The sequence below is a fragment of the Vigna radiata genome, unplaced genomic scaffold (assembly GCF_000741045.1).
Source record: "Vigna radiata var. radiata cultivar VC1973A unplaced genomic scaffold, Vradiata_ver6 scaffold_161, whole genome shotgun sequence".
Taxonomy (NCBI): Eukaryota; Viridiplantae; Streptophyta; class Magnoliopsida; order Fabales; family Fabaceae; genus Vigna; species Vigna radiata.
The window spans coordinates 3,570-25,674 of NW_014542362.1; the positions used below are offsets into that span (position 1 = coordinate 3,570).

General features: G+C 32.0%; 2 protein-coding genes across 2 annotated transcripts; both read right to left on the reverse strand.

Moving 5' to 3' along the window:
• Positions 1–4,396: 4,396 nt before the first annotated feature.
• On the reverse strand, positions 4,397–7,886 carry LOC106779801 (protein NRT1/ PTR FAMILY 4.5-like). Its single transcript, XM_014667998.2, has 6 exons — positions 7,826–7,886; positions 7,613–7,751; positions 7,051–7,268; positions 5,782–6,225; positions 5,541–5,668; positions 4,397–5,335 (listed from the first exon to the last, which is right to left on the reverse strand). Exons 1-6 carry the CDS (start codon positions 7,826–7,828, stop codon positions 4,459–4,461), a joined length of 1,809 nt encoding a protein of 602 aa, XP_014523484.1. The 5' UTR covers positions 7,829–7,886; the 3' UTR covers positions 4,397–4,458.
• An 8,769-nt stretch (positions 7,887–16,655) lies between these two features.
• LOC106779761 (protein NRT1/ PTR FAMILY 4.5-like) lies at positions 16,656–21,936 on the reverse strand. Its single transcript, XM_014667957.1, has 7 exons — positions 21,927–21,936; positions 20,543–20,781; positions 20,435–20,494; positions 20,141–20,323; positions 18,273–18,635; positions 17,627–18,198; positions 16,656–17,523 (listed from the first exon to the last, which is right to left on the reverse strand). Exons 1-7 carry the CDS (start codon positions 21,934–21,936, stop codon positions 16,656–16,658), a joined length of 2,295 nt encoding a protein of 764 aa, XP_014523443.1.
• Between the last annotated feature and the right edge of the window lie 169 nt (positions 21,937–22,105).

Below are 22,105 nucleotides of genomic sequence, written 5' to 3' on the forward strand. Positions count from 1 at the left end.
TTTTAAATAAATATAATGTTCTCTTTAAATAATACTTCTTGCAGCATCATCAAAACAATTCTTCAGGTTTTACCAATGCTCCTTATTGGTAACACCTTCATCCTTTTAAAGATTGGAGACCGTATAAATGCTCCTCTTGGTGAGTACTACGAAAGCTCCTGATCAATTTCTTTGTTTGAGTAAGTAAACTTTTTTCTTCCATTGAGCTTTAATTTGATTTGTGAGTGCATGCAACTTCTCTTGGTTGCATGTAGTGTTTTTATACCTAAATTGAGTTTATGTTGTCTTATAAGTTGAGTGGTATAATTCAATCATCAAATGGGCGCTTTTTGGTGTAGATAGAGGATGCTTTGAGTTGTGGACTATGTGGAAGCATACTACAACCATTATAAGATGTCATCAAACAGGTGACGAAAATTAATCATTAAATTCTTTTAAATTGAGAGTTTACAATCTACATAACAATTAAATTGTTTGGGAGTCTAATTGAATGTAACTTTGTGGTTTTTGTTTTTATGCTTTATGTTGTTCTTGGTAAGGACATGCTTTAGTTTGTGGTGTATTGCATGATAATGAAATATTTGAATTGTTAGCCTATAAGAACTTGCTGAATAAAATTTATGTGGTGTGTTTTGAGAACATGTTAAGGCATAATTGTAATGGTATTGAAAAGCTTGGGGCTTTAGGCTAGAATTGAATATAAAAAGAGTTGTATAGAATAATTTTTGATTAAAGTTGCTTTCCTTGTAAATTTAATGTTTTGTTGTTGAAAGATAAAAATGGTGGTATGATTATAGTGATAGAATGTTGCTAAAGCATGAAAATTTCGTACGGTAAGTGTAAGTTTAATAAATAATGTTAGTAGTTGTGATATTTTCTTTTGTATAGAGAAAGTTAAGAAATTTGAGAGGAAGAGAACTTGTTATGTACTATGAAATTATCAAGTGTAGGTGAAGTTGTTGGATTGGACTCGTTGAATTATGGTTAATATTATGGAATTGATATGAAAGTGGTGATTGAAGAGTTTACTTAGTTAAAACTTTGATGAATGAGTGTGAATTTTGTGATTGTGTGACTAAGTGATTTCTTTGTATAATGTTTGATTCAGTGTTTCTAACGTATTAAGGTGATTTTATTTATGATACTTATATTATATTAAAGTTAAACAGATTTGAAGCTTAGAAAATCTAATTAAAACTTGGTTAGTATCTAGACCTTATTTGATTGATGAAAAATGTGCTTTATGACTTGGGAAAATTATGGTTGATGGTTAGATAGGGATGAAAATTATTTAAAATTAAATGAAAATGTCTTACATTGTAATAAAACCAGTTTTTGTTGCACCATCGTTGGCACGGTTACTTAGCATGAGGTAGTAACTTTATGTAACTTCTTCTAGAAAAAAGTGGTTGATATTTTAATAAATAGTTTTTCTTTGCATGCCACAAATTATATTTAGGATTATATCAGGTTATGTTATAATGTATGATTATTTTTGAAAATTTAGAGTCATATAGTTTTCAAATTAGTTATTTCCAAAGGGAAATGCTAACCTAGGTTAACTTCAAGTGTATTGAAGGGGCCTTCGGAGGGTGAGACTATTGATAACGTTTATTTTTACCTATTTTGTGTGTTTGTTTCAATTAATAAAATCAACTTTTATATAGCTTTTATCATGTTTAATCCTCAAGTTTATCTTGTTTTTGTATTTTAGTTGTTTTATGCTTGTTTCCTTCTAATATATATTTTGAGTGTGTAAAATAAGTTAGTAGGAAGCAATTCTTGTAGCAGAAAAATAAGTTGAAACTTAAGGAAGTATGATTGGATAAGAAAGAATGATATTTAGACATATACTCACTCCAAAGAATCGCACCCAAAGTTGCAAACACGAAAATAAGAGTCATATGTAAGGTTATATTGTCACGAACTTCCCCCGAACAATAAAAAAATCACGATTGGGCGCTAGGTTGACTTGTTAGGAGAGCTAGCTCCTTGGTGTGCAAAAATGATAGCCCAAACCTCTAGTATTCAAGTTGCTAGGCAAAATTATAACTTGCCCAACGAGTTACAAGTTAGAGAGCATCGATTTTTAGGCTTAGTTAGGCAAGAATGAAGTTGTCGGGTGAGTCTGTCGACCCTGATACATTAAAGTGAGTATTTAATCATGTTTTACAAGGATTTTGGGGATTCTCTCCTCCAACACTTCGTTATTCCCCAAGAGCGACTAGAAGAGGCCATTGGATCCTATTTAGGGTGTTGGGAAGCTCTCCATTCTCCTCCTTCGGCTTCAATATTTATCAATTGTGATTTTGCTCCTTTTGGGTTGAGGAGGAAGATGGGTCAGGAATGGGAGATGGAAATGCAAAGAGGAAGCACGATTGGAGCATGGAGTAAAGGCAAAGAACCTTGTGGAAAGGCATGCATCTCTCTTTGGTTTCAATTTCTTCCTTATCTCTTCAATTTGTAAACCTTAGGTTCTCCACTGTAGAGAGCTAATCCTATTTCTTTATATTATATGTAATAAACGAAATCTTGTGTATTTTTTTTTATGTTAATACATATGCTTTTTCATTTCAAAGTTAATATTTGATTTTTATGTTTAATGCTTGTTGTGGCTTGATCATCCATGGCTTGAGGTGTTTGAGAATGTCTTTTGAGCTTATAACTGAAATTGAATACCTAATGGAGCTTGTATCTGGGATAGAACATGATTCATTAATAATCTTAAAGACTCTTGAATTTAATGCATAGTTGCTTATTGAGGATTCAAGGAATTGGAACTTGATGAGTTATCATAGGCTCAAAGTCACTAAGAATAGGATTTGAGTAATCTTGTGAGTTAATTTAGACATGAATTTAGAATTGAGATGATTGTGTATCTATGAGTATGAAGTTGATGAAATCTAGTCTTAACTTGTGAATACTTTATGTTAAATTTCTTCTTGCACACCAACTATTTGATAAAAATACAAAAAGAGTTGTTTTATGTCTTTGTGATATTTATGGTCTAATTGAGTTGTGAATTCTGAGAGTTGTTATGTGATGTACAAGTGCTTTTGGAAAGAACGATATTTATTACTTGTAATTTTTCACTAACAATTATCTTGACTCAACTAGTATCTCAACTCACATAGAATAAGATATATAGGTGGTGTGAGTCGAGGGAGGCTTCACATGGCACACAATATATATGATATAAACGAGGATCATACTTATGGAGCTAGTGGGGTTAATCCTATCATGACTTGGTCGGGGACATTGGTCCTAAATGTTGGAACATCACTAGAGGATTTGGAAGCAGGCATGACAAGTGTAGAGTTTCACAAGTCCATTCAATACACTAGTCTTCCCAAAATAGTGCCTGAATATATTCCTTTGTTTGAACCATGTTACAAAAATATAATTGAGGTTTTGAAATAGAACCTAATTATAATTAGTTTTATTCTTCATAAACAAACTTAGGATTTTCGATCGGAGTTAAGATTGGTTCGGAATCATGGGAATTTTTATATGGAAAGACTATTACATATAATGTACTTCTAAAATCATTAAAGTTTTTTATTGGATTTTATAGAAATTTTCAGTGAGAGAGTAATTGAATAATGATTAATGGAAAAAAAAAAAAGAAGAAAGAAAGCAGTATACATATCTAACAATAAATTTCATTCCAAATTTAATCATACAATTTTTAATTGAACAAAATATCTTGATCTTCACATTAGTATATGAAAGCTATTTGTTTCTTTTTTACTTTTATTTAAATGTGATAGTTTACAATAGTGTTTTGTTGGTACGTTGTTTTAGAATTTTTCCTCCAATGTTTATATATTAAATATACAAGAGGATTAGAGATTTTTCAAACCACTTATTTGATATACCAATAAAATAAAATGAAACTTAATTTAAAAGGAGTTTAAAATTAACGCATGAGTTATAAATCAAATTAATAAGTGTAATTGAAACATCTTATGAGGTACTATGTATCTTTAATTGTGAACAGATAACTATTATAAGAGTGATGATATTTTGATATTATAAAAGGAAAAAAAGAATACTCATTATATATATAAAGTTTTTTCTCTTTAACATTAGTGTATCGAAAAATAAATTTAAATCAAATACTTCTCCTATTTAGTAAAGTTGAAAATTTATTAAACTTTTTTTCTTTTTCCTTTGCCATTATAAGTACTAGAGTTTTAATTTAATTTCTACTTAAGTATTTTGTTTTCTTTAAAGCAAACAAAATATTAACTTAGATACTTCAATCATGATATCATAACTAAATATTAAATTACAAAAACACCACTTTTATACCAAAATGAAATAGAAATATTAAATCCTACAATATGATTTTATCATTTTAAATTTAAAAGTGAAAAACTTTTGACCCAACAAATTAACTCATGTCAATAAGTCTTAACATTATTTCAAAGGTTAAACCAGAAGAATTGTTAGTATTCAGTCCTCTGAATTGCCACTGATAACTACAGGGTGTTGAGATCTGTACTTGTACCTCTTTGAAACGAACAAATAGACAGAGAAGTTGATCAAGCTGAGTATGGAAAGGAACAAATAGAACAAGTTAAGATGGTTTCTGTTAATATTGTTCCCTGCTAACCAACCTCCACTTGCAGTAATATTCTTGGTTGCAGTGTTCACGATTTTCACCAACATGGAACTTAGAAAATAGCCAATGGCCATGGAGCACCAGAGGAAGCAGGTTGATGTCGATTTAAGCCCTTTTGGTGCCTCTGAATAGAAAAACTCAAGTAGTCCCACGTAGGTAAACATGTCAGCTATGCCAAATACAAAATACTGAAAAGAAAGCCAGAATATGCTCAATGGCAATGGCTGCAGTACTGGCAATGCATCAAGCATGTTGTTGTCTCTAGCAACTCCTTTTCTTTTCACCTCTATGATTGCTGCAATGGCCATGGAGATGGAGGAAAGGATTAGGCCAACTCCTATCCGCTGCAAGTGAGTAATGCCGGTGGGAATACCAGTGAGTTTACGTAGAAAAGGAACACAAATGCGATCATAGAAAGGGATTATAATGATCAAAAAGGCAACTGGAATGATTGGTAGGGATGCAGGTGGGATGTTAAAATGCTTGGTGATGCTTGTGTCCATGGTGGTGCCTTGTTGGACAGAGAAGGTTTGGAGTTGTGCTAAGCATAGGGTCATTATGATTGAGCAGCAGAATATAGGGAGCATGCTCAGAATGATTTTGGCATTTTCCACTTGTGTCACTCTGCATAGTTTCCATGGGTTTGATGCCTCTTGTTTCTCATCTTGCACATCAGATTTTCTTTGAATAGCTGCTTTGTCCAAGAACCTATGCAGAAGAATGTTAAAACTAAATGCAGTCGAATTGGAGTGATATATATATATATATATATAGCTGGCAGAAGAAGCTTTTATGTTTATAAAAGATGAAATCCAAGGCCTTTTACTCTAACCATGTATCATGTTTGGTGCTTTGGCTTTCATCAAGTAAAATATGCACATATCACTAATTTTAGTCACAAGTGAGATTAAACCTGAAAGTATCTGTATGAGGTTGATACTCTACTTCCATTGGAGCTTCTTTGTCCTGTTCAATCTCATACAATTCCATAGGGTCTTCAGGAAGGGGAAGGTTTCTGTTGTGAATGGCTGCTATGTAGACCTGGAAAATAGAAGCCAACAATTTAAAACAAACAGTTTGATCAATGCAACAATGATCAAAGTTAGAAGTACTTAGACAGAGATATATAGAATTTGTGTAGTCTATATCTAAACCTGTATGATCTGGATGATGCCGTTTTTGGTATTGGGAAGATGAATTCGGTAGAGTGGCAATCCAAAGGCAAAGATTATAGTGGCGAGAAGAATAGCAACAGTGGAGATTCCAAAACCCCAGTCCCAACCATTGTGGTCTTGAATATAGACATTAAACGTTAAGCTCACTGCTCCACCAATGCAAACTGCTAACAAGAGACTGTTGAAGAAGCTTGACATTTGCATTGCTTCTTTGGGGTCTCTCTCATCAAATTGATCTGCTCCATGTGATGGCAGAGAAGCCTTCAAACCTGAACTGCCAAAGGCCAACAGGTAGAGGCTAATCAAGAGGAATGCTTCTTTCATCCCACTCAGCTTTTCACAATCTGCATTTTTCACATACACGTTGCAAATATCGGGCTTCAGGCTTCTCATGTGTGCCTCAATTGTAAGCAATGATAGTCCCTGCATTATAATTCACAACATTACTTATCTGTTTAAGATTTTAATGAGCCAGAATAAAAGAGCTTTTGAGCTCATCCACAAAATTCATTTGGGAACTATACATTTATATAAAAGGACAAAAATGAGAATTTATATACTGATAAGATAGTGGACGAAAAAAATATGAAGGTGAAAGAAGAATTTGCTGAACAATTAACAATTAACGTATTAGAGGAAAATGTGTTCCGTCTATCGAGAAGGAGGTTATCCTCAATTAGAGTCCCAACAAAATGAGCCCTTGAAACTATAATAAGAAATATCGTTATGATAGATTTTAATCATGGTTATGATATTATATTAAAAAGTAATTTTTAAGTCTAACTCAATCCCATAAAACTGGTTTGTAAAACGAGATTTATATCTCATTTATATATTATAAATTGACTTTACCTATACATTGAGACTTTCAACAGGAACAGCAAAATAAATATAGAAATCAACTGTACAAATGCAATCGCAATTCCTTAGTTACGCTTCTTACTTAGCAGTGGCTACATATCTTTTTAAACACTCAGGTTTTCATATTTATAGTACACTATTTTTATCTTTATTTTCGTTTCCAATCATTTCGTCTCTTACTTCTCTCATTTTTCTCTTTTCCTTTTATCTATCTCTTCCCACTATACTCTTAGAGTCAAAGGACTATTATTCCTTATCAAACCTAGCAATTTCACAGTCATATTTGAAATAAAGATGTGTTTTTTTTTACATCCCACTTCTAATATATATAACGAATGATTAATAAGTTGTACTATTATGCAAAGGAAAGGTAATCTTGGATCTTACCAATGACTCAAAAAATCCAGAAATAACAACGGATTTGTATCTGCCAATCCAAGTATCAGCAAGAACAGCAACCACAATGGAGAGCATGTAACTAACACCCATGTAATTGGTCACCATGTTAGCTGCATCTGCTAGTTCATAATGCATAATTCCATTGAAGTACGACACAAAGTTCACTGCTAGTGATAGAGTTGCCATGTTCTCCATCGCAATTGCGGCTGCATCCAAACCCAAATACATATGTACAATTAATTAATCTATTTAAACATCAAACATATCACAGTATGTAATGAAAGTTACATGGTTAGTGATCATTAAATTAAGGATTTCTCTTTTTTCTGTTTGGTTTCTCTTAGTGGTATAAGTAACCATGGTATCACTTCAGCAATTATTAGTTCCCACGTTGCAGCTAACTAGACTTTGACTCCAAGAGAAAAAGTGAAGATGGAATTCATATTCCTTGCTCTTGGTTAATCCACAAACCTTAATTTGTATTGTTTCATTTTCATGTTACTCTTTAGGAAAATGTTCATGAACTCATACTGCACCAGTTCTATCTTACCAAGTACGAGCAATGAAACTTTCATCCCTCCATGTTTATGCTTCAAAGCTTTTCTTCCTTTCCAATCAACCTTTCCATCAACCACCTCTTCTCTCTCCTCCTGCATCCACTTCACACTCCCATCAACAACATGATTTTCCTGCATGCAAATGATGATCAGAATAAGTGGCATGCTATGCATATAACTAACAAAGGAAAATAAAAATGAAATACCATGGTTATGCAGAAAGGTTTTGAATATAGCCAATTCAAAAAGAAAAGAGAAGTATGGTATAATACTATAGGGGATAAAACCATTGTCTTCCTTATATATGCTTCATCCTTAGCGATTTACATGTATAAAAGATAACTATGCACTCACCAAATGAGCGATGGTGACTCATAATAGGGTCACCATCATATGTTGGCCATGACCAGTTCTACGGAAGGAGAATGTGCACTGTTCTTGGTTGATAGCGAATTGAGTTACATGGAATTTGCCGACTCTCACACAGTAAGATTCTAAGCAAGTTTTCTAATAGCATCAACACAAGAAGCATAAGGAAGAGTACAAAATTTTTCTTATTTAATTATCTATGTCACAAGGTCTTTTATCATCTCAGGATATCAGCATTCGTCACGACACTAATTTTAGAACATATGACTAAGTTCAAGTTTTTCTTCCAGCTGTTTCAAGTTTTACAAAAGTGTCTCAATTATTAGTATATATTTTTAAAATGCTAAGGGTCCCAACATATACAGTTTATACTACACTTGTCTATGTAGCGATATTTTTCAAATGTTGCTAAAAGGACCTTTGTTGTTGACGCGCAGATAGTTTAAGTTAAAGTTCTTCTCGAGTTTTTTTTTTTTTTTTCTTTTTATTAGCAAAATATGTAATAAAATTAAAGTAGAACATTTGAAATGTTCTAATCCTTTTACAGGTAAATACACGATATCATCTTACAATATGTACACTTTTTTACGTGCATAAACAAATACCAATAGTAACTTTGATACAGTCACAAAAAGATGTTTTCCTAAACAATCTATATTCAGATATTATTCTCATAGATAATCGGAAAAAATAAAATTTAATAACCTTTTTTTACAATTATTTTATAGCATGATAATTTATTATTGATCTATTTTAAATATTTTTTAAAAATAAATTTAAACATATTAATAAAATAATAATAATAACACGTATTTTATTATAAAAAAGTTATTAAAAAAAGTTATTAACGCATCATATCCTAAATCAGCTCCAAGAATTTTGTTATAATGACACTGAAGGAATAACATAGAATTGTTGCGTTAAGAAACATTGTAAGACATTAACGTCCTTTTGATGTTTCTGCAAGTATTAGTTGTCAGTTTTGTAGATGTGAATGCTTCGTTAAAATATCTTCTTATATTCTCAGCCTTTGAAAAAAAAAATCTCTTTAAGTTCTACAGATACTATAACAACAACCCCTCCCCCAATAATTTGAACACATATTTGTATGCCCAGAAACATTCCTTAATTGGTTCATGGACCAAAATTCACAAAGACTTTAACAAAAGGATTGGACAATGATATAAAATCACTGCATAAAAACTTAATATTAAATATAATTCAACTCTATAAAACTGATTTTTAATATAATATTTATATATACTTATATACTATGAAATCATTTTTTTTAATATAAGAGAGTGTGTTAGATGTTCCATATTAATTAAAAATTTCATAACATATAAATGAGTATAAATCTTATCTTAAAATTCTTTTTATGTGATTGACTTAGACTTAGCAGTTCATTTCTAAACAATAACTTATGTTTCTAAGACACTTTAACACTTAACACTTAATTTAACAAAATATATAACATACATAATAAATATAATCAATGAACAATGTGTATCTTGTAAATGATATCCTATTTATAATATTCTAATTAATCCTTATCTAAGTGGATCTAGGTTAAATAGGTTTAGGATGTCTTAATCCTTATCATTGATACATTTTGTTTTATGTTAATATGATAATTATATTTAAAAAAAATTCCGTTATGATATCGTCCAACGGGAATGAACTCTTTCACCCTTAATACACAAATTATACAAGGTGTATATCCAAAATTTAATTATTTTTACAATTTTACAATCATTTATAGAAATCCAAAATCAGATAAAATTGAGTAATATAGACGCATAAAAAACAAAACAAAGATGAACAATCAATTTAAAAGAAGTACACTTGAATTATAGATAAAATTCTGTATTTATCTAGTTGGGATGGGGTTTTCATCCCTTAACTGCAACAAATTAGTTACACATGAAAAACGGAAAAACAAAAATTGAAAAACTGAACAAAGAGAAAGTTGCACTTTGACTTCTCACACCAACCATTTTAAGGATTGCAAGTGAGACCTTAAGACTATTTTAGTTTTCTATCACTCAAACTATTTTCTTATAATTGGAAATGATATTTATACACAGCAATACGTTGTCTTGAATTCAATAATATTCAATGTCATGGTTGTATCTTTTATGTCCTTTTAGAAATAATATTGGTCACTTGTATATGATTGTTTGGTCAACTACAAACCAGATGAGCCTTTGAAGAGTTAGGATAATTAATATTAATGTTGACCAACATAGAAATAAAGTGTAATTATTTACAATTAAATTGTAATCAAGTCAGTGTTAATCAAAAGTTCACTCCTAACCTATAAATATAGGTTTAGAGTAAGAAGGTAAGAAATATGTATTTACTGTATTATTAATATTTAAATTGTCCGATGTTAAAATGACTTTGGCATCGAAGTCCCTTCTATAGTACCCTCCAAGCGATAACATTAGGACTTGGACTTCAAGACAACTTTTGGACCCCAGACAACTTACTAGACTTTGGATCGTTGACTTTATTCCTACACCCGAAAACATTTTGGCGTGCATCATGAAATTGAGTATTCAGCGAACAAAGATTCTATGGTGACCATCAAGAATATGACAAGCAACGTCGCAATAGAAGAATCAGAGAACCAATTGAATGAGCTAGAGATGATCAAGAACATGCAAAACTAGATGGAGGAAATGCAAAGGAGATATGATGAGAAATTGATAGCCCTTAGGAGTAAGAATGCGGACATACACCAAGAGTAAAGTGCTCGACATTTAGTGTCCCTTCTACCAACCCAACCAGAGTGAGTCTGCCCCAACCAGACTTAGAGATGACCCGTGCAAGACTGGCCACGAGGACAATATGGGGGCTAGTAAGGAAAACCCATATGTGCAAACAATCAACACAGTCAGCCTACTACCTTTCACATCGCCATCATGGAGACTCTTATGCCCTTAATCCCCCAACCTTCGAAAAGTACAACGAATTAACTAATCTTGATGAGCATTTGAGGATGTCTCATCCATATCTAGAAACACCATAAAAATGATCAGGACACACCATTAGACTTATTAGTCAACAGAGACTCACATAGAAGACTTAAACACATGCGAACAAAGATGATTCACATGCACAAGAAGAATATACAAACCAAGAAAAGGGACAGAAAATCAACTTACAATATTGAAAAAATTAATCGAACAAAAATGAACAAAAATGGAAAGCTCATCACAAAGATCACTCAAGCGGTCTTCTATCTTCAAACAGATAAATGGAAAATGAAAAAGCCTAGAAAGAAAAAAGAGAGCTCCAGGAGAAAGATTTTTAGAGAGAATTTATATTTTTAAATAATAAAACTATTTATAAAAACTCTATTTATACTAGAAACTTTAAATATTAAAATAATCGAGTCTCATAATCTTAAAGCCATTATAAATTATAAAACAATTTTCTAATCTCTTACTTATAATAATACACATATGTATGTAATCTTTCATAATTGATGTATATACCTTGAATATTGTAAAAATATATAATTTTTAAATGATTTATTGATTATAATAAAATTTATTTAGAGTTAATAAAAAAAATACTTACCACTATTATAATTCATCTAACGTATCAATACTAATAAAATTATAAAAAACATCATAGAAAAAATAAAACCAGAAGATTAACCGTCTTAAGACATACCTAGTTGAACAAGTTATCTCCCACTTTATTTATATTTTCACAAAGTCCCAATTTTACGCAATTTTATGTTGTCTCCCAATAATTAGTTACATTGCTCATAATTCTTTTTGTTGTTCTGAAGGATTGATAACTTCCTTTTGTTTTTTAAAATCTTCCTTCGTTATGAGTTTACTTTGAGTTATTAATTAAAACTAAGACAAATAAATACTTAATATAATGATTAAAATTTGATCTTTCTAAAAATATTTACGTAAATTTAATAATTAACGATGCATGTAAATATATTGTTCTATTTTTAATTAAGTTTAAACTCTTGGATAGTCCTCATATTTGTTGTGAATCACAAGTAGATATTCGTTTTTTCTAATTGTCTAAATTGGGTTCATATATTTGTAAAATTGAATCAATTAAACCCTTTCCGTTAAATTTTCACTGACGCCGTTAATAGAGGTTGATGTGGTGCACACATAATATTCTGATGTATACATCTTATATTACGTGGAATTTTTTATTTAATTTGTTATTAAGTCTTGTATAACTGTTATATGACGTGTTATGTTATATTATTTGATTGTTCAGATTAGGGTTAGAGAAAGGGAATTAGGGATTTAATTAGTGTGAGAAGACAAATTGAAATCTTTGAGAGCATTCTCTTCAACTTCGATGAACCACTCATTTGCACCGAACATGACCCAAGGAGAGGATGATTCATTAGATGACCAGGTTGGAAAGCTCAAGCTCAAGGCCTGATTAGGGTTCGTGTTCTACCATGGTTGCAATGGATTGGGGCTTTAATTTTGTACTTTCATTAATGGGTCCAAACTCCGCCTCATAGCCCTTGGCGAAAAACCTTGCACCAATAAGCTTCTTTTACAGTTTGATGGGTTGAAGTTCTTACCTTTCTCACACTCACCTTTCCCACGACACATCCGGCAGCGAGAAGATCACACTACTCTGCCCAGTTACACAGGAAATCAAACTATACCCATTTATAGTACCAACAATGATAAAATCATTAAGCCACAACATGGCACTAAAAACCCCATCCATACACTGAATCTCCTTCAAAACCTCAAGAGAGCCACCACCACCGTCATCCCTCTCATTTTTCCCATTCCTATTCCCCAAGACAAGCTCCGCAAGAATCAACCTCTTCCCAACAACAACTGCAACCCTCACTATACATTTGACCCTCCTTCATTAAGTTCATTCTCAATTTATGAAACAACCCTAACCCTGAATCTAGCCCAGAACCCAAACCCAAACTCTCGAATTCGCCGTTCATAAACCTCCTCCTCGTGACCAAAAGATACTCCGTTTGAGAATGACATCGTTCGGGGCGTCGTCACTGTCGTCAGGGTCCACCGATAGGGAGAAGAGGGTTTTATAGTTAGTTCTGACGTAGAGGACAGTAGAAAGGTCCCGTCTCACATCCAGCAGTGTGGCAAGTGCGAGCGATCGAATAGAATTGGGAGGTGAGGTCGAACTGCGCATGTGGCTCTAGAACCACCCGAGCCATGCTGCTTTCAACCTTCGATATTCTCTAATGTCTTAGCCTTTGAGAGTTTTGTCTTTAGTTACAGTAGAAGTAACTAAAAGTGAAGTGGGTAGTGGAGGGAGTCTTACCAGATTTGGAAACAAATTCTTTGGTTCGATTAGGAACAAATTTTGTCATGTCAAAAACTCTTAATTTTAAAAAAGTTCCACATAATAAAAAACTTTTACATCAATTGCACCATGTCAGTGTTTGTTAACAGTGTCAGTGAAAAGTTAATGAAAAAAGCTTAATTGACTCCATTTTATAAGTATATAGACTCAATTAAGACCGTTAATAAAACGAGGACCTATTTAAAATTTACCAACAAATATGAGAACTAATTGAAGGTTTAAACCATTTTATATACAAGTGTAATCTTGGAACGTCCTCCCTAAGAGAAAAGAAGAAAAAAAATAGTAAATTTCACCTGACATAAGATTGTGAAATTTGTTAATCCCATGATGAAACTAACTTTTATTTTTTATTAAAATTTTGTACTAGTAAAATTATTTATTCAAAGACTATTTAGCAATGTAATGATCAAGTAAACCTGTTGTGGTCCCATAAAAAGACATCTTATGACCTGGATCACACTAAAATACCTTTCAATTCTTCACTCAATTTTTTTTCCAAAATTCATTATTACGCACCAATCACAATGGAAACACTAAATCTACCTAATGGAATGGATATGTATGAAATACGCGTGCTTTTTCTTTTCAATTATCTTCTTATTAAATATTAAAAAAATTAATATAGTTTAAAATATTAAAATTAGTACATATAAAAAAATATAATACCGTAATAATATGATATTATTTTAAAAAATAAATTTCAAATCTAATTCATCTCTTTATAAATCAAATTTATAAGATAATTTTAATACTCATTTATATATTATAAATTTTGGTTATCTCAATTCTAACAACTATCCAAACATTAAATCTCAATCATAATACTATATGAAAGTCATGAGACAGGGACTATTTTTTAAAACTATAAATCATATAAATAAAATTTAACACAAAAGAAATAGTTAATTTTAACAGTTAGTGCTTCTGTTTAATTCGTTTGCCCCTTTTGTGCAATAAATCCTGGGCACTCTAACTGAGCAATAAATTAACGTAAAAAGTGTATCGTGAATGTGATTACCAGAAAATAAGTTTTGTTGTTACATTTTACATAAAATCTAAATAAAAGAGTAAATGGTCAAGTGTTCAAATAAATATATAAATATATGATGACGATGAAAATTAAAATAATTTAAATTTGCTTTACTGAATATATTTTGTGGTGGGTCCATTTGTTGGTTTATTTTGGAGTCACTGTTGATGTCTCAATCTGATACAAATTCAACCATGGCTAGCCGGCTAAGGCTGCTAAAGACCAGCGCACTATAATGAGGTGACTTTCAACACTAATTGGATAAATTACCTTATTATAACTGTAATTTTAATTTATTATTCTGTGTTTTTATAATTAATAATAAATATTTTATGATAATAAAATTTATATATATATATATATATATAATACGGGTTAAATATGTTTTTACTCCCTATACTTTGGGGTGATTTTGGATTTAGTCCCTCTTTCAAACTATAGTACAATTTAGTCCTTCAACTTTAGAAAACTCTGGTTTTATTCTTTTTTTACCAAATTTTTTAAACTTTATTTGTTGTTTCAAGCACGTTACATTATAACATTTGGATTGTTTACACTGTTTGACACATTTTTGCTTCAATGTTAACTGAGAAATGTGTTTGAAACAGCAAATAAAGTTAAAAAAATTTGGTAAAAAGGACTAAAACCAGAGTTTTCTAAAGTTGAAGGACTAAACTGTACTATAGTTTGAAAGAGGGACTAAAACCAAAATCGCTCCAAAGTATAGGGACTAAAAACATATTTAACCCTATATAATACACACATGTTTTATGATAATAAAAGAATAATACATATGATTACAAAATTTAATATAACTATTATGATAATAAAACACATACTAAAACATAAAAAGAGAAATTTAATAAAAATAAAAATAATTTGCTGGTATATGAGTCTCTCATTATTTTTGTATTTATTGCAGTGCATACGGATTCTCATGTTGGATACAAATAAATATACAGTAAGTAATATATTGTGAAATATTTCCAACAAGTTCTTTATATTTGAGAACATTTTTTTCAAAATTATGCGTTCATCGACATATTTAAAAAAAATATCAATATTAATAAAAATAAAAATAAAAATAATTAAGATTATTTCTAATTAATTTCTCTTTTATATTTCAATACTAGTATTTCTTCTTATATAGTTTTATAGTTTTAGATTAATTAAGATTAATTTCTTCTTATATATATGAAGAAATATTTATATACTAAAAAATGATAAATAATATAATTAACTATGCTAAAAGTGTAAATGTTCCAATATAAAAGAGAGTCATGATTAAAATAAGTCAATATTGAAGTCTAAACCTGAGTAAAATGTCTCCTGTTAAATAGTGAAAATCTTAAATAACATAAATTGCAAAGAGTTAACTAATAATTTAAGATTTTGAGTTGATATATAATGTAAAATCCCTGATATACAAATTAGATACCTTTAAAGAAACAAACAAGTGTAAAGACAAACGTGTCAATAGTGGTATGAAAAAAAAAATTAACAATATTGATATGTGATTAGTTTGTTTTAAATATTTTTTAAAATTAAATTTAAACAAATCAACAAAATGATGAATAATATTTTATTTCAAAAATTGTTAACATAGTATTATATATATAAGTATTCTGACCAACAAAAGTTCTTGACATATCTATAAGATTGAAAAATATAAAAAAATTGGTTGAGTAATCAAATGTTTAAAAAGTGAAAATTATATATAATAGCAAAGATAAACTGCCTAGCAGAAAAGAAAAAGAAACTAATCATATGCAATATTTGAAAGCTAAATAATTGGTAATATATAATATTTATAATAATTATTTATATTTTAATATAATATTGATAGTAAAAGAAACCAACTAATTTCTACGTTTCTAAAGATCATTCATTCATTCTTTTTTTCATGCAAGTTAATTTTATTTATATATTATTTTATGTCTTTTAATGAATAAATATTATCTTTAAAACGAGACGAATCTTAACACGTACTTTTTTCATTAAAACACAAACTTTTAACATATACATTTCATTTAAAACTTTTTATACTTACACTTCATGATATTCTTGCTTTTTTCATTAACTTTTACAACATCTCATAAAAGGAAAAGATAGAAATCAAATGACTGAGGAAAGTAAAAAACTTCACTCAAATTTCTTGGAAACTAGGGCTCTAAATGAAGACAGTACAAGGAAGAGAAATGTGCAGCTCTATACATTTGACATAGAAAGACAAGTAGAAAGTTTCAGTCGTTACACATTAATCATGTATTTAAGTTAAACCTTTATCTGCCACCAGTAACTGCAGAGTGTTGAGGCCTGTACTTGTACCTCTTTGAAACGACCAAATAGACGAAGAAGTTGATCAAGCTCAATATGGAAAGTAACCAGTAGAATAAGTTCAGATGGTTTCTGTTAATATTGTTCCCTGCTAACCAGCCTCCACTTGCAGTAATATTCTTGGTTGCTCTATTCACGATTTTCACCATTATGGAGCTCAGAAAATAGCCAACGGCCATGGCGCACCACAGAAAGCATGTAGATGTGGATTTAAGGTTTTTTGGTGCCTCTGAATAGAAAAACTCAAGAAGTCCTACGTAGGTAAACATGTCAGCTATGGCAAATACAAAATACTGAAAAGAAAGCCAGAATATGCTCAATGGCAATGGCTGCAGTACTGGAAATGCATCAAGCATGTTGTTGTCTCTTGCAACTCCTTTCCTCTTCACCTCTATGATTGCTGCAATTGCCATGGAGAGGGATGAGAGTATTAGGCCAACTCCTATGCGCTGCAAGTGCGTGATCCCAGTGGAGATACCAGTGAATCTGCTTAGAAAGGGCACACAGATGCGATCATAGAAAGGGACAAAAATTATTAAGAAGACAACTGGGAAGATTGGTATGGATGCAGGTGGGATGTGAAAATGCTTGGCGATCCTGGTGTTCATGGTGGTGCCTTGTTGAATAGAGAAGGTTTGGAGTTGTGCTAAGCAAAGTGTCATTATTATTGAGCAGCAGAATATAGGGAGCATGCTCAGAATGATTTTGGCATTTTCCACTTGTGTCACTCTGCATAGTTTCCATGGGTTTGGAGTCTTTTGATTCTCGGCTTCAACATCAGAATTCCTTTGGATGGCTGCTTTGTCCAAGAACCTGTGCAAAGGAAATTTCATGTGTTTAAAACTAGCTATATACAATATAGCAGCCAGAAGAAGCATCAACTATTACTAATTTTAGAAATGAAGTGGGATTGAACCTGTAAATATCTGTATGAGGTTGATACTCTATTTCTACTGCAGCTTCTTTGTCCTTATCAATCTCATATAGTTGGCTAGGATTTGCAGGAAAGGGAAGGTTTCTGTTGCGAATTGCAGCAACGTAGACCTGTATTATCTCCATGATTCCGTTTGTTATGCGTGCAACATGAATTCGGTATAGTGGTAACCCTAAGGCAAAGATTATGGTGCCGAAAACAATAGCAGCTGTGGAGATTCCGAAGCCCCAGACCCAGCCATTATTGTTTTCTATATAGACATTAAACGTTAAGCTGACTGCACCACCAATGCAGATTCCTAAGAAGAGACAGTTGAAGAAGTTGGACATTTGCATTGCTTCTTTGGGATCTCTCTCATCAAACTGATCAGCACCATGTGAGGGCAAGGAAGCTTTCACACCTGCACTGCCAAAGGCCAACAAGTAGAGCCCTATGAAGAGAAAAGCTTCTAGCTTCCCACTGACCTTTTCACAACCTCCACCTTTCACATACACGTTGCAAACCGGTGACTCTATGCTAGCCTTGTGTGCCTGTATTGTAAGCAATGCCAGTCCCTACAACACAATTCACTTAATAAATATTACTCCGTTGTGTTGAATCACTGAAAAAGAGTGTTGAGATAGTTTACCAAAGACTCGAAGAATCCAGAAATGACAACGGCTTTGTATCTGCCAATCCAAGTGTCAGCAAGAAGGGCCACCACAAGGGAGAGCATGTAACTAACACCCATGTAATTGGTCACATTGTTAGCTGCATCTGCTAGTTCATAATGCATGTTTTGATTGAAGTATGATACCAAGTTCACTGCTAGTGACAGAGTTGCCATGTTCTCCATACCATATGCTGCAATTATCAGCAATGAAACCTTCATCCCTCCATGTTTGTGTTTCAAAGCTTTTCTTCCTTTCCAATCAACTTTTCCCTCAACCACCAGCTGATCTTCTCCCTCCCGCTGCATCCTCTCTACATTCCCATCAGCAACTCGATTTTCCTGCTTGCAAATGAAGACATGAGATGAATATGCATGCAAGAAACTAGAAATCGGTTCATGCATGTAGTAGTAAACAAAGCAAAAATAGTACCATGAGTCTGATGAAAATTTTTTAATAGCCAATTCAAAAGAAATGGAAGTAGTGTATAGTAAAATACAGCATGGAAAGACCCTTCTCTTCCCTTATATATACATTCATGATCCAACTAATTAAGCAATGTATGAGTAAAGGATAATTATGCACACTCCAAAGGCCTCATAATTAATAAGGTCACTGTCATTCATTTTGTAATGACCAGTTCTGCAGAATGCACTGTTTTTGGTTGATTGCGAAATTGAGCTGCATGGAATTCGCCGTCTCAAGAACATGAAGATTCGAAGGTAGTTTTCAATTGCCATCAGCAAGATGCAAAATGACGAGTACAAAATGCCTATCCTATGAAAATATACTAAAGATTGAATACATACGTATGTTGAACATAGATACATTACATAAACTAAAGTATCTCTGCATCATAGATTTTTTCATCATAGATTTCAACAGTTGAACTTTAGCTAACACTCTGAATCAGTCAGGATGATGGATGCATGTCGCAAAGCAACTCTCAGCAAGAAAAAGACAAGGAAACCATCCAAGAGTTTCCCAACGTTGGAGTGTTTCTATTTAACTCTTTTCCCACCTTTCTTGAACAACTCCAAGGCACTGTCTGAATAGTTGGCACACACTCAAGGTTAAAATATAGAATACTTTGGAGAGTGTTTATTAAAAAATAAACATTTGGCTGAAGACAAATTGTTTAGTAACACTGACTGAGCAATAAACACATTAAAGTTTGTTCTTGCATTTTACATAAAATCTAAAAGAGTGCCAACAGATATTGACATATCATACAATATATAAACTTCAATGATGGTGATGAAAATTAAATTCCAATTATTTCATTTGTTGATTATTTTTTGAGGTAGGGTATAGCACAACCCCACTTGTTACTTCAAGCCATCGTGTTTGAAACAATTACAAATAGAGTTAGCTAGCTAGCCGGCAAATTACTTGTATTACTGTCTAGATCAGTAATTAGATATATAATTACGGAACACATTTTTTTTCATGATATAAGAAAAATAAGAAAATAAATAATTAAAAGTATTTTTTTTATATAAGTTAAAAGGTTCTTTATGTATGAGTTAAAAAAAAAAAATCAGAACTTAATTTATATAAATTAACTAGTTTTAATTTGGTTTAATACCTTCCTTTGGGAGGGTTTGTTCAAAGTAGTCTCTCCTTTTTTTTTCAAAAGTTCACTTTATTTTTACCTTTCGCAAAAACTGTTCAAGTTGGTCCTTTTTGGTAAGGGCGTTAAGTTCACTAACGGCACAGTTGTCAGGTGTGTAATGTTTGAAGATGTGGCATTGTAATTTGTTTTAAAAAAAATATATAATGATGACGTGTAGATGAATATAATTAGGGTTGGATTAAAAAAGGAGGGACCACCAGAGAGGTTTGCCTCCCGGCGCTGCCGCCTCCGAAAGTCTCTCGCCGAAATAACCATCTCCCTCGGCCTCCATCTTCCTTGCCAAAAACGCAAATCTCCACTGCAGAGTCGTCCTCCCAACGGATTAACACGCCTCCACCACCACTCTCTCAATCTCCCAAACACAGCACCACTACCATCGTTCTCGTTTATCACCTAAAACTCAGACAAACTCCGCCATGACGCAGAATGCCACCTAGTCCACCATCGCATCATCACTGTGCCGCCATTGCTTTTGCTTGTTCAAGCCACCGAACACAACAAAACCTCCTCCATGGCATCTGCAGAATTACCATCTTCATCACGCGAAGCTCCTCGCGTCTCAACCTGAAACGCAGAAAACCAGAAACCAAACAAAACCCATAAACGTGAAACCATCTCCTTCCTCGCATCCTCATTGTGAGAGCGAAACCCTAAACGCGACATTCTCCAATCTGCGAGCAGCGCCTCCGCATAGGAAAGATTTCTCACGTCTTCATCCTCAAACCTCCCTTGCTCGCCCTCTCCCTCCTCTCCACCCGCGTCCTCCCCCACCGCCACCTCCACCCCGCCGCCTACGCCCTCTACATCGACCTCCTCAACCGCCACGCCTTCTCCCTCTCCTCCAACATCCACTTCCCCCAACTACCCCAAGGTCATGGCTTCCATCCACCACTCCCTTCGCTGGCGAACCCTAAACTAACCCCAATTTCAATCCCAATTGTAAAATTGGTTCCAAATCGAATTACCCCAAATTGAATCTCAATCTTCTGACCCTAATTACCACTAATTCCTTTTTTAATCCAACCCTAATTATATTCATTTACACGTCATCATTATATATTTTTTTTAAAACAAATTACAATGTCACATCATCAAACATTACACACCTGGCAGCTCTACCGTTAGTGAACTTAACGCCGTTATCAAAAAGGACCAACTTGAACAGTTTTTGCGAAAGATAGGACTAAAGTGAACTTTTGAAAAAAAAAGAGGGACCAAAATTAAACTTTTTAATTTTATAAAAAATTTATTTATTTTTCTATCCTAGAAATTTTATGATTTTACTTTTAATTTTTATAGAAAATTACTCCCTTTGAGTTGTGTGTTTTTCTTTCATGTTATTATCAATGTAAAAAAGTATTACAAAAGTTAACAACTTTATTGCAAGAAAACAATTTATAATCAAATGGGAGTATATTTAAATTATTCTTTTGTACCGACGGATGAAATATTACTAAATTTTTTTAGCAGTGTATAGTTACTCGTAAATTTAAATAAATTTATTGCTGAAAACAAATTAAGGAGAATAATAGATGGTTTTATCATTAATATATGGTTTTATATTAAATGGTAAATATAGTAACTCTTAAAACAGCTCTTTTTCAAGCATGAAAAACCTTAGAGATTATAATACAGGAATAAATAAAACTTCAACTATAATGATATAACCTTTCATCATTTCTTAATACTACCGAGTTTAAAAAAAAATGTTTTCTCTATTTATATTTTATTTTCTAGTATGTAAAACAACATAACTATATTATTCATACGAAGTAATTATATATCAGCTTAGTCGATTTTATACACTTGACATTTGGTTAATCCTATAATTAATAAATTATATTTTTTTTTACTGATGATTAAGTTGATTATGAGATTGTATTAATTAAAATGAAGGTATGAAAACTTGATAATGGATGGGTAAAGTCCCATGTTATAGCATACTGCATATATATGATTAATTCAGAAAATAGCAATTTTGTATATTTGTGCATACCGCACATCATAGCTGTAATTGGATTCAAATGCATCTAATAATTGTAATTAGATAACTAAAACAAGGATACGTAGCTAAAGAAAAACATGCTTTTATTTTGGATTGAATTAAAAAAAAAAATGGAACTCAAATGATAATCAGAAAAAACAAATATTAGATAACTTCCTATTAGTTCACAC